Source organism: Clarias gariepinus, chromosome 18, assembly GCF_024256425.1.
Source record: "Clarias gariepinus isolate MV-2021 ecotype Netherlands chromosome 18, CGAR_prim_01v2, whole genome shotgun sequence".
Taxonomy (NCBI): domain Eukaryota; kingdom Metazoa; phylum Chordata; class Actinopteri; order Siluriformes; family Clariidae; genus Clarias; species Clarias gariepinus.
In genome coordinates this window covers 21,537,747-21,563,737 of record NC_071117.1, presented here as the reverse complement: position 1 = coordinate 21,563,737, position 25,991 = coordinate 21,537,747, and the positions used below count along the sequence as shown (strand labels likewise).

General features: G+C 40.6%; 1 protein-coding gene across 3 annotated transcripts in view; it reads right to left on the bottom strand.

The window, feature by feature from the left end:
• Window positions 1-25,991, bottom strand: part of brat1 (BRCA1-associated ATM activator 1) — a 63,673-nt gene that overhangs the window by 12,898 nt on the left and 24,784 nt on the right. For all 3 annotated transcript variants that reach the window (XM_053476825.1, XM_053476826.1, XM_053476827.1), the window contains exon 11: window positions 13,985-14,069. In XM_053476825.1, the coding sequence (XP_053332800.1) occupies window positions 13,985-14,069 (85 nt within the window). The remainder of the gene's footprint in view (window positions 1-13,984; window positions 14,070-25,991) is intronic.

The window sequence follows — 25,991 nt, the reverse complement described above, 5'->3', positions numbered from 1 at the left end:
TTCTATTTGAAGCTTCTGAACGTCTCGGAGCAGCGATTTAGTTCTGAACTCGCTTCCGTGAAATTATCGCTAAAACAATATTAAATTTGAATAAATCAGATCTACTACAGCAGATAATAAACTATGCTATGTCATAACCGAAGCAAACACCACGATTATGTCTCGTTTCGTTCAGTGTTGCTAGGCAACGGACCACGCGCCTAATCGGTTCACTTGGCCGCGGTGTATTATAAACCTGTGGAATGTTTTACTGCTTATGTTCATGTAATAAAAGCGAGGGAAATGTGGAGGTGATGTGTGGCCACTGAATGAGAACTAAATCAAAGATTTCGGTAACTACACTGAGTGTAACATCTGCATAGTGACACTAAAAAGCTGAACACCTTCACTTTTCCGTTTAACTCTGAGAAAAAAAGCTGTATTTTGTTTGTTTATATGCTTATAAAAGTACACACACACACACACACACACACCTCCCCTGAGCCCTCGGTCAACATCTAATCACCGTCGATATGCAAATGAGTCAAGACGTAGCCTAACGTGGTGTCGTGTCGGATTTCAGCGGTCACGGAGAGGAAAGACTTTGAAACAGTTGCAGCGTTTTTTTTCAGTTACAACAAGCACAGCGATGAGTCCACGTTGTTTCACTGGTTATGACATAGTGACACTAAACAGCTGAACAACTTCACTTTTCCGTTTACCTCTGAGAAAAAAAGCTGTATTTTGTTTGTTTATATTCAGAGTAACACCTTCCAACCATCTCTCATAGTCTATATATATATATATATATATATATATATATATATATATATATATATATATATATATGTGTGTGTGTGTGTGTGTGTGTGTATTCGATGCATGCTATATATATATATATATATATGTATATATATATATATATATATATATATATATATGTGTGTCTATGTGTGTGTAATCGAGGCTGGCTCTATTCAGAGGCAAGAGGGGCAGCGCCCCATCAACTAAATGTCTGCACATGTTAATATATTCCTAAAATTAATATATTACAAGTTGATAAACTGATCTGCGGTAGCAGAGAAATCCGCTAAAAAAGGGACACTACACAATAAGGTATTAGATGTCCCTCATGTCTCTGTTCTCGGCTGTGCGTATTCATTCACAGGCTGCAGCGCTCACACACACACACATATTTATATATATATATATATATGGGAAAGATTAAGAAACACGCTGAAGCGGAATATATATATATAGGGAAAGATTAAGAAACACGCTGAAGCGGAATATATATATATATATATATATATATATATATATATATATATATATAGCATGCATCTTTATACATTTGGAATCTGCATCTACATTTTCTGTTGCATGTATAGAATTAGTTTTAGCTGAAACTCATGATCACTGGTGTTGGGGTACTTATGTAGTGATAATTAGTTTCAGCCAAATCATTAAAACTAACAATAGACTATGAGAGGTGGTTGGAAGGTGTTACTCTGAATATAAACAAACTAAATACAACTTTTTTTTTCTCAGAGGTAAACAGAAAAGTGAAGTTGTTCAGCTGTTTAGTGTCACTATGTCATAACCAGTGAAACAACGTGGACTCATTGCTGTGCTTGTTGTAACTGAAAAAAACGCTGCAACTGTTTCAAAGTCTTTCCTCTCTGTGACCACTGAAATCCGACACGACACCACGTTAGGCTACGTCTTGACTCATTTGCATATCGACGGTCATTAGACGTTGACCGAGGACTCAGGGGAGGTGTGTGTGTGTGTGTGTCTGTTTGCACGCGCGCGCCTACTTTGTGTACTTTTATAAACATTCTACACATAAACAAACAACATACAGCTTTTTTTCTTTCTCAGAGGTAAACGGAAAAGTGAAGTTGTTCAGCTGTTTAGTGTCACTAAGCAGATGTTACACTCAGTGTAGTTACCGAAATCTTTGATTTAGTTCTTATTCAGTGGCCACACATCACCTCCACATTTCACTCGCTTTTATTACATGAACATAAGCAGTGAAACATTCCGCAGGTTTATAATACACCGCGGCCAAGTGATCCACGTTCCCGCCAATTAGGCGCGTGATCCGTTGCCTAGCAACACTGAACGAAACGAGGCATAATCGTGGTGTTTGCTTCGGTTATGACATAGCATAGTTTATTATCTGCTGTGGTAGATCTGATTTATTTACATTCAATAATGAGGCTTTATATCCTCAGGAGGGGTCATTACATATGTAATATGTAAAACAATATTGTTTTAGAGATAATTTCACGGAAGCTTCTAACAGAACGAACAAACTAATAAATTTTCTCAAAACCTTATAAAATTAAGTAAAGCGAAATTCCCTAAATGTCCTTATAAAATATCGCTGATTATCAACGCCAGAATGAATGGCGAATTGTCGATATTTTACGGAAGCATATATATATATATATATATAAACTGCATATATGGAATGAAACCTGAGATAGTTACATATACGCACTGAATGACGCATAGATAGTTGGCGCGATTCCTCGCGCCATCTGCTGAGAGAAATGAGAATCGCAGGTTGGAAAAGGCAGGAAACGTCATGCCGCCGCGCAGCTGTCAGCGATTTCACGTAAATAAGAGCAAAATAGCTTTATACTGGCTTTTACTGGTGCGATTTTAAAAATTTAAGCATACAGGGTGATTAAGCTCACAGAACTAGGAAAAGTCATGAAAGGAGGGTCCTGGAAATTGATCGAGTGTGAAGTATTATTTTTTTTTTACCCCCTTGGTCAAATGACCGCTGCTCGGCGCTTCTAGTGTTAAACAAGAATGGAGTACATGGGAGGACACCACGGAGGAAGCCATTGCTGTCCAAAAAAAGCACATTTGAAGTTGGCAAAAGGGCACCTGGATGTTCCACAGCACTACTGGGAAAATATTCTGTGGATATGGGAGAAATTTTTATTTAATTTCATTTGATTTTACTTACTTTTGGGGGGTAGAAGGTACCATATCTGTATATAATCGGGGATGTGCGTGCGAAGCTGAGACATAGGCTTCTCTGGGTGCGCGTGAATAGGAAACCAGAGCTTTACATTGGGGCACCTTCATTGTGAGCTAAAGAGGGCCCCTAATGGAAAACAGATGTTGAAGGGATGTACAGCAAGCCCTGCATATATAATGGTGAAAACGGACCAGAAATTCAGTTGTGTCCATGGTGCAGCTCTGGCCGTTATTGCATGATAATAAAGGTCGTAATCTTCTGTAAGCAAAGCCTGACTCTGAGTATTTTTCCACAACATCTTGGCGCTGCGAGCAGGGTGGAAAAGGGGCAAAGGTGACTGATCAGCATGGGCTTCCTTGGTCAGCAACACAAACAAGTGGCCACTTACAAAGGTAAGCAACTTTTGCTTATATACTTAGTTTGTGTTGTTTGCTGGGGATCACCCATGGTGGTAAGGACGCCTGATAAAGGCCTCTCCAACTCAAGTAATTTAAAATGGGCTTTGTTTCCAGAAAAGAATGCATGCATCAGCTTACTAACTGTTGTACTGATAGTAAATTGATAAAATATGCATTGCATTTGTCTGGTTTGTTGTCAAGAGGGCATTGATTGATGGCAGCAATAACAGACGGTATGAGAGCGCGAATTTGAGTGTCTATTTGTGTTGTCAAGTGGGCTTTGATAGATGTCAATGCAAAATAAAGGTAGATAGTCTCGATATTAATTTGTACTCGTTGTCAAGTGGGCCTTGATGGATGACAAGAGTGTAGAGCAAGTTAATAAGGAATTGCGCTTAATTAGTAATACTGCTTGTATAAGGATATGCAGCAATTAATAAAAAAATAACCTTTCGTATGAGGAACACCTTTCGGTGGCGTAAAATTTTGAAGCCACCTTAAAATTTGTATTGTATGAGGTGTTTGTGGCTTTTATTGATATCTTTTCCTATGAGGAATGTACTGTTGTACATCATAAGCATTGTGTAGCCACCCAAAAAAGGTATTGTATGAGGTTTTTGTGGCTTTTATTGTATATCTTTTTTATGTGGAGCACTATTTTGTGCCATTAAGTTGAATGCAATTGCAATTGTTCGTGTCTAATTGATGTTGTGTCTGTCTGTTACTGTCCGAGTGTGTGAGAGCTCAATGTTCGCCTAAGTGTGTGTGTGTGTGTGTGTGTGTGTGTGTGTGTGTGTGTGTGTGTGTGTGTGTGTATATGCAGCAATTAATAAAAAATAACTTTTCGTATGAGGAACACCTTTCGGTGTCGTAAACATTTTGTAGCCACCTTAAAATTTGTATTGTATGAGGTGTTTGTGGCTTTTATTGATAACTTTTCCTATGAGGAATGTACTGTTGTACATCATAAGCATTGTGTAGCCACCCAAAAAAGGTATTGTATGAGGTTTTTGTGGCTTTTATTTTATATCTTTTTTTTTATGTGGAGCACTATTTTGTGCCATTAAGTTAAATGCAATTGCAATTGTTCATGTCTAATTGATGTTGTGTCTGTCTGTTACTGTCTGAGTGTGTGAGAGCTCTATGTTCGCCTAAGTGTGTGTGTGTGTGTGTGTGTGTGTGTGTGTGTGTGTGTGTGTGTGTGTGTGTGTGTGAGAGAGAGAGAGAGAGAGAGAGAGAAAGATGAAATCTGGGTAAGTGATACCATAAGCTCTGTGTCCAGTGAATAGGGCTGGACCTCCCGAGGGAGTTGGGGGGGCAGCTTGTTGCCGGACCGGAGATGTGTGTGTGTATGAGCCCTAATTAGCAAAGGAAACAAGTATGCAAAGAATAAGCCCTATTTTCTAGGAAAACAGGGACAAAGTATGAATGCATAAGCCTATAAATAAATAAATAAATAAATAGTGTGGAGTGGTGAATGTGTCTGAACCCCATATTAATACTGTGGCATTAATTAGTTATCGATGGAAGTGTTCACTGAGTATAAGAATAGTGTGCTTTTTGGCAAGCTAATAGGCAAATAGTAAAATATTGTATATTAAAAAGTGATTATACCTGTTGAGCCTTGGTAAGAAAGGCGGACATTTCTGTGATTATACAATGTTGTATGTTGTTATAAACAAATTTATTCATTAAAGTAAGGGCTTAGGCATAAGATAACAGAAGAATATCTAAGTTGTGGTGACAGGCTATAAAGCATAATGGCAGCCTCTCCAGTGGAGATATTAGTGCTGAAGTATCCTTTGTGTGCAGATCTCATAACTAAGATCTCCAATAAATGGCAAAAGCGAACTAAAGATATGATTACAAAATGGCCTAAGGAGGGGACCTTAGATGTGGCATGATGAGGAGATGGAACCTTAATTATAATTATAAAACAGCAGCAAGAGAGAAAAAGCGTGTCCAGAGGAGTTGAAAAGACAGCACGAAAGAGAGGTCCTAGCTCTGTTTAAGGAAGAATGAGTAAAGTTGGTAAGAAAGAAAAAGCAAACGAGGAAAAAGTTGAAAAAGTCAGACAGGGAGGCACAGAAAAACAGAGTATTAGAAAGGAAGCGCTAGTTAAACCTCCCCCATATGTGCAGGCAGAAGGTCATTTCCCAATGTTTAAGGGAATGTTGAATGTTGAAGAAATGCAAATGGAAGGTCATGTAAATTTAGATGGAGACGACAGAGAGCCAGGTGTGAAGTTGAGGTGGAGAAGGAGTAGAGAGGAAAGAACACCGTTACATTGTTATAAGAAAGTAGGGGCAGATTTACAGAGAGTGAAAAAGCTATGTGGAAAAGAGGATAAGATAAAAGAACAGGAAAGGGTGCAGATAAGTGAGAGGTTAGACAGGAGCACTAAAACACCAGGACAAGTAAGAAGTCAGAAAAATACAACATTAAGGACTGGGCATAGGTCTTTGTACAGTAGAGGGGATGAAGGTGAAGAGGATTTTTTATTTAATATGGGCAGTTGTAAACATAGAAGAAACACTGGAAGACTTAGGAACCTACCTCCATAATTCCCAATTTCCCTTAGATTTTAGTTAAAGGTGCACTGGGACAGTATGTACCATGGCCAGCTCAAGATCTCAAGGGACTTGTCAACCGCCCCCCCCCCAGCATTCACGAGGGTGTAGGGAAATGGATTAAGGTCGTAGAGGAGGAGACCTCAGACAAGCTTTTATCGGTGATTCATATGAAAACTGTTGGCGAAGATTTTGGGGGGAGGAAAAACGTGCTTCTGACTCGAGTGAGGCTGTGAATACATAACATAACTGTCTTTGAGGCTTACCGCCCTGTTGTGTGGAAAGCCTTTTGTGCCTAGTATCCACCTAGACTTGACCCAAAGACATTAAAGGGGCGACCTAGAGGCAGTTACAGCTTGAAAAACTGTAGAACCAAGAAAAAGGCCCAAGCTACTCTGATTACCAAAGAAACAGTGAGGGCCCCAAGCAGTCCTTCACCAAGGATCCAGCCAGCTGCAGACACAGTGAGACATCATCAGCAGCACTATCTCCAAACTCAAACCAGATGCCTGCGCCTGTCATTAACGTTTACACTCAAAAGCCAGGGCAGAGGGAGTGGAGAGCAAACCAGCAACAGAGAGGACAAAGGAACACTTAGTCTAACCTTCTCCCAGGCGTATGTTGGGGGTGCGGACAGGCTGGACACAATCGATAAAACTCCCTAACATCCATGGCCCCAGCCCCGAGGGATGCGATGGAAGGGGGGTGGCAACATCCTCCCCGAGATCAAGTGCAAGGCCCAGTAAATCCTTAAAGAGGGGGGATCCAAAACAGGGGTGTTAGGGGGCCCGGGGGATCCAAAACAGGGGTGTTAGGGGGCCCAGAGAATCCAACAGGGGAGAATCAATCACCTATTTTGACAACTAACAAGAACTCATGTTACACACTGAGGTAGACGGTAAAAGTACACCCATGTTAGTTGATACAGGAGCAGTTTATACATGCTTAAATTTAAGTCATGGGGAAAATTTGCCAAGACAGTAGGATTCTTGGGACAAAAGCAGTTAGTCCCTACGACCGCACCAAACCGTCTACAAACTAACAATAAAAGTATGACCAACTCTGTATTAGTCTCAAGTCATACACGAGTTAATTTACTAGGCAGAGAGGCAGTAGGTAAATTAGGACTGCAAACATGATGTTCTGAAGAAGGTGTGTATGTTGATCACAGATTCCTAAAGCACAATTACCCTGTTCAGACTTTCACTGTACAATGATGTATGACCCAACCAAAGATACTGACTTAGGACAGGCGTGGCAGGAAGAAACAAAAGCGCACAACGTTGGTTGAATTAGTTACTCAGTATATCATCAAATGCCGGCCAGGAGCAGCTATCAGTGTAGATGAGTGTGATTTTGTAAAGAGGTGGTTCAATGTAACTGATTCTGTTCTTCAGGTGACATTATATGTATGGTAGAATAAATTACAGCTCAAAGGACATAGGACCAATAAGGAAGAAAGCTAAAAAAGTCCAGTGGGAGTCAACCATAAACCCGTTGATTTTTCATTCTGCAGATAAAAACTGTATTAAAATCTCATGTGATAACTTGATTGGTACCACTCAGGAAGTTGTAGTTAACCACAAGTCACAAACACAATTGGCATCAGCATCTGAGGTAGTTGAGACTGTTGAAGATGAATTGTATATGGAAATGGAGAGTCAGGTCCCACCTGAATAATGGGATCAGCATGACACAGTTGTTGGCCTATTCAAATCAGCCAGCTTAATTCAGGAACACCTTAAACCAGATGTAAAACTGCTCAGAATAAGACAATATCCTTTGCGATCTGAGGCAGAAGCTGGCATAAAAAACATTATTGAAGGCCTAGTAAAGGCATCTGTACTAGAAGAGACAACCAGTTTTGTAATTCTCCTATTTTCCCGGTGATCAAGCCAGGTACAAATAAATGGCGTCTTGTGCATGATTTGGATACAGTTTAATAGTATAACAGGTAAATTATCCAGCAGATGTTCCAAATCCACACACACTGCTAACTAATGTCCCTCCCAAAGCCATATACTTCACTGTAATTAATCTTTGTTCAGCCTTCTTCAGTGTTTCAGTGGCAGAAGAGAGTAGATATTTGTTTGCATTTACATGTGCTGGTAAACAATATATGTACCAAAAATGCCATGGAGATTTAACCACTCACTGCATATATTCAATCAGATTTGAAAGCTGATTTAGGAGGTTTAAGGATAGAAAATAGCCTTTGTCAGCATATGGATGAGTGTTTAATATGTTTATTATCATTACAAGCATGCTATAGGGATTCCATTAAGGTACTCAGAAATCTATGTAGCTCAGGGAGGTCATAGAGAGTCCAACGCTAAACTACAATACTGCGAGCCTCAAGTTGAATGGGTAAGGTGACTAATTTCACATAAGACGATAGCTGTAGTGCCTACCTAATTAGAAGGCATAAGTAAAGCACCAGTGTCACAACCAGATAAACAGTGATGACCTTTCTAGGGGTAACAGGTTTCATGCTGACTGGAGTGAGGAGTATGCAGTAAAAACAGATCCACTATGGGAAATAATGAGAGAAGAAAAACTGCAAGATCTAAATGCTCCCTTAAAATGGAACACAGATGAACTGTTAGCATTTGAATCCATCAACAAGAAATGCATTTTAGGTACACCTGATTATATCAAGCCGTTCTATTTGTATGTGGCTAACCGAGCTGTTGAATCTGCCTCAGCTATATTGATGCAGAAAACTTGCAGTGATAGGAAAAACCAGCCCCTAGCTTACTACAGCACTAAGCTAGATAATATAACTTAAGGTTACCCACTATGCTACCAACAGGGTCTTGCAGCTGTACCTTATGCATATGTAAAATCATCTACGTTGACTAGGTTACCTATAGGTTGTAGAGTTGATAAAACAAGGGAAATTTGTTCTAACTCAAGCTCGCATTCTAGGTTATTCTTCACTGCTCACATATCCCGACATTACTATAAAGTGATGTGTCACAGCTAACCCAGCTAAATTAATCCCTTATGCCTATGAAGGAGTGTCTCATGATTGTGTGGAGAATTCATTGGCATTTACTAGTTTACAGCCCAAAGTTTCAGCTGGCAGTGCAGGTGCCAATAGTCCTTATAGAACCGCAGCCCCAGTTAGAGGATATTATTTGTATTCAACATCAAGCAGGTCCTTACAAGCACTCGATGTGGCTCCAGAGGGGAGCACAGAAGGACACACAGGGTATTTGCCGTTCACATGAAAGTCTGATCATAGCACCCACAGCACTGTTAAACGTTTTGATTTCAGATGCTCATAGATTTGACCATTGTGCAAGAGGAGAGGTTGTGAGAAAAATCAAGCAACCTGGGTATTGGTCTTCATATCTGCATGCTATGCTGGATGAGTTCCTATCTTCATTTGAAATATGTGCTAAGCATAATGTCATGAAGGAAGCAGCAACACCTATTGGTCATATACCGGTACCAGAGTGACCATTCAAGCACTTTGTGGTGAACTATGTGGACATGATAAAGTAGGGTTCGAGGCGAAAAGGTACATGCTCAAAATAACTGACAGATTTAGTAGATGGGTAGCATCAATACCATCTGCAGACGAAGGGGCAGGAACAGTTATCAAATCACAAGGGAAGTGATACCTAGATTTAAAATTCTGTTAGAGATCAGTTCCGATAATGGATCAGTATTCATTCAGAAAATGTAAGGTAGGTATAACAACGTTTGGGAACAAGATTTGGGTACGTCCACAGTCCCAGGAGAAGGTAGAAAGTATAAACGCCAATCTTAAAGCCAAAATTAATAATATTTGTAGTAGTACAAAGCTTAACTGGTTTGAGGCTTTACTTTTTGCACCAATGAATTAACAAGCATGCAAACTAACAGAAATACACACTTAACCCTGCATGAAATGCTTACGGGTCGACCCATGCCTGTGCCATTCTGTAAAACCATATAAAGGCCCACCGCTAAAACAACTGCAAAAATCTTATATGAAGAAACTAAGTGCCATATATGAAGCAATTTATGTGCAGGAAAAGAGCAAGGAGGCGATGAAGGAAAAGACGCTCCATGTCATACCACTCCAGGAGACCAGGTCTATCTGCGAGTGTTCAGGAGGATATGGCACAAGCCCAGGAGGGAGGGGTCCCACAAAGTTGTGGCAGCCACTCCAACAGTGATTTAAGTGAAAGGCAAAACAACGTGGTATCACTTGAACCATTACACAAAAGTCCCCAAAACATGAGTACCGAAAACTGAGGTAGAAAGAGAGAAGGACCTAACATTAAATAGTAACAAAAGTGCAAAGAAATAAAATCTTTATTGGGAAATAACCAACTATTGGCACAAGTTGGATACCAAATTGCGCAGCGTTGAAAATTCCGCTGCTCCAAATTAAGTAAGAGAAACTGCTTAAGAGCAGCATCCCACTTCTGATACAGACGAGACTGACTGACTGACTTCAACCAGTTTTTCCCTGACACAATTGACAGGACAAACAACTGTACAGATTACGTGTGACAACGATTCATGTCCTCTATATTGTATAAATGCATTTCTGTTTAACACTATATTGCTTTCACAGATAAAACAGCAGAAGCTATAAAAACCTATTTATTTAGCCAAGCATTTTTATAAATAGATTTGCCATAGGTAAAGGAGCAGATCTGGGGGACTCATGGACGTAGAGTATTATGGTGAACTGGTATGTTTGGATGCTGTCTTCCTCACTCTCATTGATCACTCAGGTTTGCTGACGGTGAGGTGATTGGTTGCTTTACATCTCAGGAAGCCCTACTGTTTGTGTTTCCTTCTGGGTCTCTCTTTTAGTTATGCTGTCATAGTTAGTCCTGCCGGAGTCTCTGCTTGCACTCTACAGTTAATATACATTCACATTATACATTGTGTGACTGTGACCATACCTAACTGCCATCTCTCCTCTTCTTCTCTTTCCCCCCCCTTTCTTTTTCCTCTCCCCTTTCACTCTTTCTCTCTCTCTCTGTCGAGCTACACATGTCGTTCCTGAGCTGCCAGTGATCCAAACTCCCTCTGCCCCCCGGACCTGTCTGACCCATCCTGGTGCCCCGCTTCTGACTGAAGATCTCGTCACATGGATGCCCCGTGTGTCTCTCTGGGATGCGTCTGGTGTCTGGGAATGATTCTTTCTACCTAGAAAATGGTTCTGGCCTTGACTGGTGTTGGCAACTGTTTCTCTGGGGACTTGACAGTTCGATAGTTCATAACTGGAACTTCTTACAAGTCTACCTGGGTCTTCAATAACTACCTGGACTCCATATTAACATTAATTAACATCAGCTATTATAGCTGAACTGCCTCCCACCCTACACACTGTATAAATGCAGAACATTTACTGCTTTCTGTTTCACCCAAATGAGGATGGGTTCCCTGTTGAGTCTGGTTCCTCTCAAGGTTTCTTCCTATTACCATCTCAGGAAGTTTTTCCTTGCCACTGTCGCCCTCGGCTTGCTCACCAGGGACAAACTGACCATTTTGATTCATACAAATTCACATTTCATACAAACTTAAATAATTCTTTTGACTGTGTAAAGCTGCTTTGCGGCAATGAAAATTGCTAAAAGCGCTATACAAATAAAATTGAATTGAATTGAATTGAATAGAAGCGACAACTAATTTTAATTTCCTCCATAGGAAAAGTGCACGAGAAGGCAGCAAGCCTTAAACATATTATGACAATGTGTAATGCCACTAAACAACGTTCTTTTTTATTTCAGATGCAGAAATTTAATTGAAGCAGCTAATTGGTGATGTTATTGTGTCTAATGAATTTTATGAATGTGATTTATATTTAATCAAAGTTTTTCTAAAATTAACAGCATTTCCTAGCAACAATAGACAAGGATAAATTTCTGGACCTGTCATCAAGGATATCCCTAACTCACCCATATATAACCCTAATAAGAGACTTTACTCGTTCATATATTGATGCGTATCGTCCATGGCATGAGCCCATAATGACGTGCTGGCAACCTCTCTTGTGGGCTCCAACTGACTCTCTACGATGCGCAAAGCATCTGGGTTGAAGACTATTATATTACGACAAGGCTGTCTATTCCTAAAAATTGTATTGTGTTATGTATGTTACATTGTAGGTTATATGATTTATCCAATTAATGTAATCCTAGAAAATCACTGTATTATTTACATGTTCATGTAATGTTATTGGGTTATGGGAAGTATAAGGTCATGGAGGTCGAGTCGGTCCTAGTCAAATAAGGGCGGAGAAGTTTGGCTCGATCTTCCCAAGAGTACGAATCCATAGGTTGGTCATTGATAAAAATCCAGTGATTTAATTTAATCACCAGTTAGTGTAAGGAAGACTAGCTCATGGAGTCGCACTCTAGAGTAAACAATTAGTGTGGGACTTATAAGCCCCAGAGGGGGGGATATGGGAGAAACTTTTATTTTAATTTAATTTTACTTACTTTTGGGGGTAGAAGGTACCATATCTATATATAATCAGGGGTGTGCGTGCGAAGCTGAGACATAGGCTTCCCTGTGTGCGCGTGCATAAAAAAACAGAACTTTACATTGGGGCACCTTCATTGTGAGCTAAAGAGGGCCCCTAATGGGAAAGAGATGTTGAAGGGATGTACAGCGAGCCCTGCATAAATAATGGTGAAAGCGGACCAGAGATTCAGTTGTGTCCATGGTGCAGCTCCGGTCATTATTGCATGATAATAAAGGTCGTAATCTTCTGTAAGCAAAGCCTGACTCTGAGTATTTTTCCACAACATGGACAAATGAAACTAAAACTGAGTTGTTTGGAAAAAACACACAACACAATGTGTGGAGAAAAAAAAGCACAGCACAGCTGCCTCAGGGCCTGGACAGTTTGTTGTAAAATTTTGGAATTCATTTTTCCATCAATATCAAGACATTTTGCAGGAAAACATAAGACCATCTGTCCGCCAACTTAAGCTGGTGAAAGAGGGTGATGCAACTGGACAATGTCCCAAAGCATACATAAGTAATTAAACAAAAGAATGGCTTTAACAAAACAAAATACACCTTCTTTTGTGAAAAGGAGTGGTCCACAATTACTCCAGATCGTTGTGCTGGTCTGATCTGTAACTACAGGAAATATTTGGTTGAGGTTATTGCTACCAAAGGAGGGTCAACCAGTTATTAAGTTTAAAGGTTCACTATCCTTTTTCCACCCTGCACTGTGAATGTTTACATGTAATGTTCAATAAAAACATGAAAACATATAATTTTTGTATAGTAGTATTTTAAGCAGACTGTGTTTTTCTATTTTTGTGACTTAGATTTAGGTTTGTATGGAATGTGAGTGTGCATCAATCAAAATGGTCAGATAGTCCCTGGTGAGCAAGCCTGGCGACAGTGGCAAGGAAAAACTCCCTGAGATGGTAATAGGAAGAAACCTTGAGAGGAACCAGACTCAACAGAGAACCCATCCTCATTTGGAGGAGGAACTAAAGCAGGAATTAATCTGCATTAATTAAAGCAGGAATTAATCTGCATTCATACTGTGTGTTATGTGTGTTAGCCAGTTCAGCTATAACAGTTAATGTTAATAGGCAGTCCAGGTAGTTATTGGAGACTTAGGTAGACTTGTAGGAAATTCCAGTTCTGAACTATTGAGCAACTACAGCCAAGTCAAGTCCTTAGAGAAACAGCTGTCAACACCAGTTGAGGCCACACCCGTCTTCATGGTAGAGTGAAACCGTCCCCAGACACCAGACTGATGAAGATCAGAGCAAATTGTATGACCAATTCATGCATAACTCCACGTAATCCCAAAGGTTTCATACTTTTTCTTTAAACTGTACATAAAATTCCGATTTTAGCAAATAGTTTGCTTGACTGAAACCAGTAAAGGGGGGAGGGGGGAGAGAGAAAAGCCTGCAATTTTATAAATAAATAATTTGTAGATATTTTTTCTAATATACTTCATGATTTTCTGCAAAAAGCTGCTTATATAATTTACACAAGATTTCTAAAACACATTTTCACAAACACATATATAAAGTTTAAGGGGTACTCACCATGTATAACTGTGTTCCATATATCTGATGATGGTGAGCAGATACTGAGCCATTTAAGAATGGCGTGATGTGTTTTCTTTAAAACCTAGAAAACAACTGACCTGTTACAATTGCCCTAAAAGTACACAGTGTTTTTTAAATACTACCTTTGATGTAAAAAACAAAAGTTTTTACCAAAGTGAACTGCTGGTATTCTATGATCTGCCACATTTACTTCAATTAGAAGGTTTATGCTATTTGTTAGTACATCATATAGCAGGGAGAAGTGCTATTTTTTATGAAGCCCCACATTTATAAAGTAGCCTCTTAATTAGTTTTTGGGAGTAAGACAAGATCAAGTCTAGATTGAAAAGTTATTTGTTAAAGTTAAGCTTTTTATGAATATGGTTTATTTATTCCACCAAAGTGAGACCCAGCAGGAGGATTAAATATCCATTGAACCCCCTTTTGCATGAGGACGCCTTCAATTTTGGACTGATTCCACTGTTGGATAGCTTTACGCAATTCAGTCTCAGCGCCTATGAAGTTTGTTCCATTATCACTTCCCATAACTGACACCTGGCCTCTTCTGCACATGAAGCGTCGAATAGCATTTAAGCAGGAGTCTGTATCTAATGACTGCGCGACTTCAATGTGCACGGCTCTTGTTGTCAGACAAGTAAACAATACGCCATATCTTTTAACATTACTTCTACCCCGTTTGACCTCGAAGGGTCCAAAATAGTCTACCCCTACGTTAGTGAACGGTGGGTGATCTGGTGTTATTCTATCGCGTAGCAGTTCTGACATTTTTTGTTCACTATTCTTTGCTCTGATCTTTCTGCATGTCACGCAACTGGACAGAAACTTTCTCACAAGGGTATTTGCTGTCGGAATCCAGTATTTCTGCCGCAATTTTGAAAGCATATGATTCCTTCCACAATGTCCGACCTGTTCGTGAGTGTTTCTTAAGATTAGAGTTGTAATGTGTGAGTCTTTGGGTATAATGACAGGGTGTTTTGCGTGCTCAGGCATTGCAGACCTACCAAGACGTCCTCCAACTCTTAGCACTCCATCCTGCAGTACTGGATCTAGTTTGGAGAGACAACTGTTTCTTTTTACGGATGCATTATCCTTCTGTAACATGGAGATTTCGTCTTTGAATTTTTGGTTTTGAACGAACTTAATGACTTCGTTTTCTGCCATTGTTAAGTCCTTAATCGTTATTCAGTTGTTTGCCTGTCCCTTAATCCTTTTTGTTCTATGTTTAAGCATGTCCTTAACGCAAAGAATCCAGGCAACGGATCTTATACCAGTCAGAGTAATAGTTAATCAGTTTACTCACGGCATCTGTGCTCTCTGTAGTTTTTACGAGATTCGCTAAGGCTGAGTGTTTAATCTCAGTGTCATCCTCTTTCGTCGACAGATCGTGAATGTTCTCAGGCCATTTACTCTCTGGTGTTTTAAGAAAGGGGGGACCATGGATCCAATTGTTGTTTTTCATGAATTTTTCACAGGAGACTCCTCTGGAGGCAGCGTCAGCTGGGTTTTTTGAAGTGTTGACATACCTCCACTGCTGTGGCTTAGTTAGCTCTCGTTTGATGGAGATTCTGTTAGCGACGAAGGTTTTAAAGCGAAGTTTTTCATTGGCAATGTATCTCAAGACAGTTGTGCTGTCGGTCCAAAACACAGTCCAGCAGTTCTATTTCCAGTTGACCTTTCAACATTTTTTCGTTGTTTATAGCAACCACTGCCGCTGTCAATTCCATTTGGGGAATAGTAGTTTGTTTCAGGGGCGCTACGCGAGAATTCCCCATCATGAATGCACAGTGTGTGAGTCCATCAGCATTTACTAACCTAATATACGAGACAACTCCATATCCCATTTCACTTGCATCTGAGAAGTGGTGAAGTTGTGCTGTAGTTGTGACTCCAAAGTCAACTGGTTTTACGCATCTTGCTACACTAAACTCAGACAATTGATGCAACTCTTGTAGCCAGGCCCTCCATCTTTTTATAAACTGTTCGGGAATGTCATCGTCCCAACGAGTCTCTCTTTACATAACTGCTGCATTAAGATCTTAGCTGGCAGTATGACTGGTGCAAGGAAGCCTAAGGGGTCATAAATTGAACTAGTGACTGACAAGATTCCTCTTCTAGTCACGGGCCGCTCCTTTATACTAATCTTAAACTTGAGCGTGTCTGAATTAATACACCACAGCACCCCAAGGGCTCTCTCAACAGGGAGTACGTCTTTACTCAAATCTAAGTCCCTGATGTCTTTAATTCTCTCACTCTCAGGGATGGAAGCTAGAAATGTACGACTATTACTTGCCCACTTGGTGAGGTGAAACCCTCCACTTGCGCACAGTTTGGTGAGATTACTATATAGCGCAACTGCTTGGCTATGACTAGAGACAGACTTCAAGCAGTCGTCTACATAAAAGTTTTTAAGTACTGTGTTGACTGCCTCGGCAGATGCATTGCTGCGGTTTTCTTCTGCTGTTTTCCTAAGGGCGAAGTTAGCTACACTTGGAGATGATTTTGCACCAAACAAATGAACGACCATTTTATACTCAACCAAGTCCTGACTCACGTATCCATTCGGCCACCACAGGAAACGCAACAAGTCTGTGTCCTTTTCCGGTACTCTAACCTGATAGTACATGGCTTCCACATCATGGCAACTTCCTCTTGTCTAAAGGGTGTGAGCACCCCAATGAGTGAGTTTGTCAGGTCGGGTCCCTGCAGAAGCTCGCTATTTAATGATATTCCCTGATAGCTGGCAGCACAGTCAAAGACTACCCTTAGCTTTTTCTTTTGAGGATGGTACACACCATGGTGAGGTATGTACCACACTTGCCCGTCTTGACGACTTAGGTGAGGTGTGGGGACCTTGACTGCGTGACCCTTTTCAAACATGTCGTTCATGAAGTTTAAATACTCTTTGTAAAAGGAGCGGTTATGCTTAAACTTCCGTTTGAGGTTCAGTGCGCGCTGCATGGCTGCGCTTCGGTTATTGGGCATTTGAATAGCTGCTTTCTTAAATGGGAGACCAATGTAGAAGTGATTATCGGTAAATTGCAGAGAGTTAGTTACAGAGTCTAAAAACTGATAGGCCTCTTGTGACAACTCAGCTTTGTCATCACAGTTCCGTTCAGGGAAATCATGGTTGTACTGTTGTATCAGCATTTGTTCTACACTTTCGATGGAAACTCTGTTGACTGCAATGCTCACTTGCTTATTGTCACATGTGCCTTCCTCGACCGACTCTCGAAGAGGTCCATTTATGGTCCATCCAAGAGCGGTCTTTACTGCGTATGGCCCATTGTGCCTGCTGTTAATTACTCGCCATGGTTCTAGGAGTCTGTGCTCTTTGTTACCTATGAGAATTTCAACTCCAGCATTAATGTGAGGCAGTTTTACTTCGCTGAGGTATGGCCACTTATCGATGTCGTGCTGTTGTGGAATGTTTTCCACTGAGACTGGGATACTCTTTTGTGTGAACACTTTGGGGAGTTCGACAAAGGTGTTTTCTTACAGACTACTAACCTCTAGGTCAGTAAGCACGTAACTTTCTACTTGTTTTCTCGCGTTCATGGTGCTTAACAGGATGTCAATTTTTTTACCTTGTACGTTTAAGCGCCTTGCTAATGACTCTGTGCAAAAGGTAGCGAGCTGCCTGGGTCCATAAAGGCATATACTTCTACTGTCTTGTTACCTTTCTTGGACTTTATTTTAACAGGTACTATGGAGAGAATACAGTCATCTCCATCCCGATACACGCACTCGTTTCGTGACTCGTTGTAACAGGCAATGTTTGAACTGGTTCGGTTTCGTCAGCCTTTACGATCGCTTGAGCTGTGTCTTTGGCTGCAATGTGTAGCATGCGAGGATGTTTCTTTGAACACAACTGACATGTAATTTTCTTCGTGCAGTCTTTGCTTAAATGTCCTTTTACTAAACAGCCAAAGCAGAATCCATTCTTTTTTAGAAAGTCCAATTTGACCTTATATGTCTCATTGTTAAACTGGTGGCATTCATCTAGGGTATGATCCTTCGCACAGGATGCGCAAGGTTTAGTGAAGGCACTAATAACTAATGCATCACTACTCTTTACTGTAATTGAGTCTTTATGATTTTTACCAACCTGTTTTACGCCGGTCGCAAAGCTGCTACCTCTCTTTTCTTCCATTTTTTGGTTGAATCCTGGAGGGGATTTGTTGCTGTGTTTTTTACCACTAGTAGAAACGTTCAGGTCTCCAAAAAGTGGGTTGGACATTACTTTTGCTTCTCGTTCTACGAATTTCATCAGCTGCACGAACTTAGCTCTTTCCTGATTGTGCTCCTCGTACTTGTATACGTGGATTCTCCATTTTTCACGCAATTTGTAAGGCAGTTTTGAGGCAACACTCCTCAAGTTGGTAGCGTTGTCTAGCTCATCCATGTAATCAATGCTTGACATGGTATTGTAACATTTCACTAGAAACAGGGAGAAAGTTTTCAGTGACTTTCCGTCCTCTGACTTTATTTCCGGCCAGTTAAGTGCCTTTTGCATCAGCGTTGTAGCGATTATTTGTCTATTTCCGAAATTGTCATGTAACAGTTTCATAGCCTCTGCGTAACCACGATGTTCTGGCATGAGCTGGCAGCTTCTCACTAGGTCCCTAGGCTGTCCTTCAGTATACTGCTCAAGAAAGAACAGCCTTTCCAGATTGCTATCAGTTTTGGTTTCGATGGCATGTTTAAAGGCTCTTACAAAGGCCGTGAACTCAAGAGGGTCACCATCGAATGAAAGAACGTTGCGCGGAGGTAAGGAAAGTTGCCTCTGACTCTTCGCAAACATTTCTGTAAGATCTGCCTGAAGTGGCATCCTACCCTGAGGCTCCACTATGTCAGTGTTGTAAAGTGAGTGTTCGTTACCTTGGGTGGGCCGTTCCATTAGGGTGCTTGACATTATGGGTTTGGCACTCACTGGCATGCTTAAGTGGGTTGCTCGGAGGCGTGATGGCAGCTTGAGGTATTCCGTTGCCGAACTGTGGTCGCAGTGGTCGTTGTGCTCCGGTTCCGGGGGGCATGCACCACTTGTTTCGATGACCACGCTCCGTCTGGCAGGATGTTGTTTTTTTACGGTTCTGGTAAGAATTTAGTTCAGCATCGGCCATTGCAAGCGCCGTTTCCAATTCCAGCCTTTCCTTTTGTGCCTTTAATTGTGCTTGTTTAGCCTTTAATCGTGCTTCCTCCAGCTTCAGCGCCTGCCAATCTCTCAAGGTTGCTGCTTTAGCCAACAAAGCTGCTCTGTTGGCTTCTGCCTTTTTTAGTCGAGCTTCGGATGTTGCTGACGTTAAGGACCTCTTGGATGCCGCTGACGTTACGCTTCCGTACCTTTGGGGGGCGGGCGTCCTGCGCTCCAGCATTGACACACTGTCGTTTGGCGAGACTCCATCGTCACCTGTTTGGGGCAACTTAAAGCGATTACTAGTGTCCGTGATCCACGACTTCACTCTTACCATTAATTCTGAGCAGCGCGTTAATCTAGGGTGAAACCAGTGGTGCTGATCGGTCTTACGCTCTTCATACTTTGCGCACGATCGCACTGTTACATTGCTTTCAATAAAGTCATTTAGCAGCGCTTTGTATTGGCGGCGCTTGGCTTTAACGTCATGCAAATTACAAGCGTTGTCCATAAGCGCCTCTAGTTTATTATATAATACAGTCAACTGACTCCACTTGCCTTCTCTGGCGCTCTTCAGTTCGTCGAGCACCATCACCTGCTCAGATTCGGAGATAGCGACGTTGTCCCCGCCGTGTGACATGGTGAAGTTTAAAACAGGCAAGTCCTTTTCTCGCTTTCGGCTTCGGTTGCTCGTTGGCAGTCAGTGCGCGTTTTGAATCGCACGCGCGCTTTTCAATCCACGTTCACACTCTTAAATCACTTATCTTCATTTCTGCGGCGGAGCAAGCTTTTGACTTTATTGTACATGCATGTTATTCACTAGTTCTGACGCGTGTCTTTAGTTACACAGTGTCACTGACGACATCAGACGTTTCGTTGATTTCTTTGTCTCTTGTTTATTTTTAACATCAAAAACAACAGTTGTTACAGTTTCTTGCATAAATCCACTGTAGTCACGACAAGTCGCTTGCTGTGTTCTGTAGCTTCGATAGATTACAGTTACAACAACTTATTTTACTGTATTCCTTTTAGCTTACTGTCTCACGGTCAAAAGCTTGTGTGCTCCACACCTTTCTGTATCCTTCCGTGTCTTAACAACAACTAACAACTAACGTGCGTGATAGACATGAAACTGCATAACTGTGGGATGATGTCACAGAACAACTCATGAAATGATGTCACAATACAAATTATGATGTATGATACTTAATGCTTAACTAATAAACTGAAATAAGATAAACATAACAAATCACAAGAATGAAATATGGCCCTTACATCACCTTTCTTTCCCATTCTGACATACAGTTTGGAGTTCAGGAGATTGTCTTGACCAGGACCACACCCCTAAATGCATTGAAGCAACTGCCATGTGATTGATTGATTAGATAATTGCATTAATAAGAAATTTAACAGGTGTTCCTAACAATCCTTTAGGTGAGTGTAATGCACTCACTGCTGCTGAGAATGCCCCCCTAGGACCTTCTTAAATATGACTACTGAGAGAAGATCCACTTATAGCTTTTGGCTGGGTTTGATTAAAATCAGTTTTACTATAATGGTTTATGAAAATAATTGCTATGATAGCAAGAAGTCCACATTGTTGAGCTGTAGTTTAAAAGCTAAAATGAATTTCCTGTTACACAATTGCATTTTAATTACCATGTGGCACAAAGATTCAAAAAGGATTCACAGTACAGTGAAACCTCGGATTGCAAGTAACGCGGTTTGCGAGTGTTTCGCAAGACGAGCAAAGATTTGTAATAAATTTTGACTTGGTTTACAAATACTGAGTATAACGTATCACGCATGCAGTTCTTGTTTTGATGCCGAGCGACAAGTGTTCACAACTGAGCCAACGGTTTTTCTCTCTCTTGCAATGCGGAATTGTGGGTCTTTTACTGGTATAATCAGTATCATATGCTCGTAATCCAAGGTTCCACTATAAAAAAAAAATCCACATAAAAAATAAAAAACACCTTTTGAAGGTAAGAAACTCTGAACAAAATATAATAAAATTAACTATATTAAACATCTTTTATTTAAGCACCTGTAGGTGGGATGTCATGCCTCCTATTATGATTGCAAGGTCAGCAGCAAGAGTCCTCTCACTAGAAGATATGAGCACATCACCCCTATAATATCTACACTGCATCAGCTCCCAGTAAAATTTTGAAATACCAATATTGATCTATTGTCGCATGGAAGCATGTGGACCGCTCGAGATACACTTGGTCTAAAGGCTTGTGCTTGCAGTCGCTTAATAGTTCAGGACTAGAATTTCCTACAGTTTTGTACCTAAGCCTCCAATAATGAACTGGACTCGATATTAACTTAAAAATATCTTCTGTTATTTTGAACTTTCAGCTGCCTTACACAAAGTATGACTGCAAAATAATACCTGCTATCCGTTATCACCCAAATGAAGGCACTGTTACCTTAACAGTGTAGGGCTAAAACGATTCCTTGAGTAACTTGAGTAATTCGATTACAAAAAATGATCGAGGCAAAATCTTTTGCCTTAAAGCTCCTTTTAATTTATTTTAAAAGTGTGACACAGTGCGCTTCCAGGTGCAAGCCGCCAGTAAATACCGACGAAGAAGCAGCGCTTACGTTACCCACAAAGCAGAAGGAGATGCAAACAGTTCGCTGTGTATTGAATTGAGGAGGCGTTTTGTTGCGGGCTGCAAAATGAAAGGGAGCGATAAAAATATCAGGAGAGAACTTTTAGTTCTAAAAGTTAACTTGCACAACTTATTGTTTTTGTATAATTATTTATTTTAACGCTTTAAAGTTTTTTTTTTTTTACCTTAAAGTCATTTGAAATACCTTTTTTTGTTTTTGCGAGAAAAGGCTTTAAAATAAGAATGTCTGGCACTGTAAAGCACTTAATTCATCTCAGTCAACTTTAAGCTATTCCATGTATTGTGAACAATGACAATGCTTATTTTTGATAAAATGCTGTATGTACAGCTGTATACAGTGGTGTGAAAAACTATTCACCCCTTCCTGATTTCTTATTCTTTTGCATGTTTGTCACACTTAAATGTTTCTGCTCATCAAAAACCGTTAACTATTAGTCAAAGATAACATAATTGAACACAAAATGCATTTTTTAAATGAAGGTTTACGTTATTAAGGGAGAAAAAAAAACTCCAAACCTACATGGCCCTGTGTGAAAAAGTGATTGCCCGCCTTGTTAAAAAATAACTTAACTGTGGTTTATCACACCCGAGTTCAATTTCTGTAGTCACCCTCAGGCCCGATTACTGCCACACCTGTTTCAATCAAGAAAACATTTAAATAGGAGCTACCTGACACAAAGAAGTAGACCAAAAGCAAAAAGAAGCAAAAAGAAGCTCAGGAACAAATGAGAACAAAAGTTATTGAGATCTATCAGTCTGGTAAAGGTTATAAAGCCATTTCTAAAGCTTTGGGACTCCAGCGAACCACAGTGAGAGCCATTATCCACAAATGGCAAAAACATGGAACAGTGGTGAACCTTCCCAGGAGTGGCCAGCCGACCAAAATTACCCCAAGAGCGCAGAGACAACTCATCCGAGAGGCCACAAAAGACCCCAGGACAACATCTAAAGAACTGCAGGCCTCACTTGCCTCAATTAAAGGGGTCATACAGGCCTACATGCACTTTTTTAAGCTGTTTGGACTGAACCGTGTGTTAGGAAAGTGCGTACACAACCACTCTACGATGATAAAGAGCCGCCCAGTGGTTTTCTTTTCATTTATTACAATAACATGCCCCTTCTGAAATCAGGCCAATCGCAAATGCCTGTCGATGTGACGCCACACCACAAGAGGCCGCTCCTACACTAGTTGATTGACACTGGTGTTTTAGCAAAGACCCGCCCCGAGTGAGAAGAAGCTGTCGGCCATTGTTTTTCGCCGCTGGAGCAAAATGGCGCCTAAGCGAGTGTTGTGTACAGTTGTTAGGTGTAATAGCGAACACAGCAGTCGTCATTCATTACCTAGGGTTAGTGACCTAGGGTACCTACCTAGGGTTAGGTATCTGAGCCACTGAGGACGCAGGGGCTGAATTTATTTTTTGAAGCTAACGTCCCCGCCGATTTACCTAAATGCGTTCATGTTCGCGATAATCATTTTTCACCAGACTGCTTTATAAACGCGGGTCAATATAAAGCAGGTTTTACTAAGAAGCTGCTCCTAAAAAATGGATCTGTACTAACGCTTCGTGTTCCTGCTTCATCTTCACCAGGCTCAGTGAGTAATTTTTTTTTCTATGAATCTTTGCAGATCGCCTTTTCTAATAATCACGATGAATGCGGAGTGTAAGTTAACTTATACTCTCATAGAACATGGTTATGGCTTCTTCTCTATGTACATCTGTCTCTATATAATCCCTAATCGCCCGTTTATAATAAACAATGGGTTAAGGTGATTGTCTAGTTGCAAACTGTGTGGGTAGTCGGAAAACTATATTATGCTTACCTTTGTTACATTAGATGGTTTATAACGATGTCTGTCAAAGATTAAGAAGTCATGTAAACACATCAGTAAACACATCGCGTTTGTATATCTCTCAGTAAGCTTCTCCGCTTTATGTTGTTGTTGCTCGCGGCAGAGCAACAGCCCGTTAATTCATGCCCATGCAGTGATGAGAAAGACAAATCAAGTCGATGCATGTCCATTCTTTTAATTTCTGCGTTGTCAGGCGATATTACAAACTTCCGCGTAGGTTCCGTACTTAAATCAAACCAAAAACGACTGAAGAAAACAGGCTCAGGCTCCATATTCCAGCATTTTCCAGTTTGGACTGCATTACCCACAAAGCACTGCGTTGTGGGCAATGCAGTCTAAAGCATTGCCCGCACTGGACTACACTTCCGTGGCTATACCCCACGTGTGTTGTGAAGCCACGCCCCACAGAACTGGGGGGCGGGCTCAGCAGGGGTCATAAGTATTTAAATTAGCATGTACTGAAACAGGTTGCTGAGAACAGAGCTAGTTTTTACCAGGTAAAAGTAGTGTTTTTTTTACACAATCCTTTTAAATTTTTAATTAACGTATAATACAAACCTTTTTATTAGGACCCTAAAGATCATATTAACATTTAATGAAAAATGGAATGTGTAGGACCTTTAAGGTCAGTGTTCACGACTCCACCATAAGAAAGAGACTGGGCAAAAATGGCCTGCATGGCAGATTTCCAAGGCGCAAACCACTTTTAAGCAAAAAGAACATTAAGGCTCGTCTCAATTTTGCTAAAAAACATCTCAATGATTGCCAAGACTTTTGGGAAAATACCTTGTGGACCGACGAGACAAAAGTTTAACTTTTGAAAGGTGCGTGTCCCGTTACATCTGGCGTAAAAGTAACACAGCATTTCAGAAAAAGAACATCATACCAACAGTAAAATATGGTGGTGGTAGTGTAATGGTCTGGGGTTGTTTTGCTGATTTAGGACCTGGAAGGCTTGCTGTGATAGATGGAACCATGAATTCTACCGTCTACCAAAAAATCCTGAAGGAGAATGTCCAGCCATCTGTTCGTCAACTCAAGCTGAAGTGATCTTGGGTGCTGCAGCAGGACAATGACCCAAAACACACCAGCAAATCCACCTCTGAATGGCTGAAGAAAAACAAAATGAAGACTTTGGAGTGGCCTAGTCAAAGTCCTGACCTGAATCCTATTGAGATGTTGTGGCATGACCTTAAAACGGCGGTTCATGCTAGAAATAATTGCTTATTAATAATTAATATAGCTGAAAAGCTTGTATCTTTGCGTTGGTGTTGCGTTAACAATTCTGCAAAGATGAGTGGGCCAAAATTCCTCCAGAGCGCTGTAAAAGACTCGTTGCAAGTTATCGCAAATGCTTGATTGCAGTTATTGCTGCTAAGGGTGGCCCAACCAGTTATTAGGTTCAGGGGGGAATTACTTTTTCACACAGGGCCATGTAGGTTTGGATTTTTTTCTCCCTAAATAATAAAAACCATCATTTAAAAACTGCATTGTTATACGCGTGTTATCTTTGACTAATAGTTAAATGTGTTTGATGATCAGAAACATTTTGTGTGACAAACATGCAAAAGAATAAGAAATCAGAAAGGGGGCTAATAGTTTTTCACACCACTGTAGCTACAGCTTTAGGCACAGTGGCCTCCATAATTCTTAAATGGAAGATGTTTGGGACAACCATAACCCTTCCCAGAGCTGGCCGTCTGGCCAAACTGAGCTATCGGGGGAGAAAAGCCTTGGTGAGAGAGTTAAAGGGGTCCTATTATGCCATTTTAAAGGTGGCTAATATTACTTAACGAGTTTCTTAAAACAAGTTAAAATGTAAGCAAGATCAAAAAACACTTTAGTTTTCTCCAAAAATAGATTTAATTTTACCCCATTTCTAAATGATTCGGAAACGACTCATGTGAAGCAGTTCAAAGATTGGTCTACCGCTACAGCGTATGTCGGGAAAAACGAAACGCTCATAACTGAATAACGGCTCTGGAGACCCGTCAATACATAGAAAAGATGGCGTCGCTTTTACCGTGTAATGACCAGTAAATTTTATGTTTACTTTGGCTACAAAAATCGAGAGGTCTTGTATCTTTGTGTTGGTGTTGCGTTGAAAGGCCAGGGAGCAAAAAGGACAAACACAAAGAAGTAGATAAAGCAAATGTGTATTATACAAAATTAAATAAAGTAAACGAAAAAGGTGCACCACAACCAAACAAAGATATAAACAATATTTACAAACTATATATAATAAACAGTTAAAAGGGATTTCGTGTGCTCTCGTTTTTTCTATTGTTTTTTTATATTATAAAGTGTTTAAGCGAACCTGGCATAAATGCGACGTAGTACATGCGCGGACATTATGCA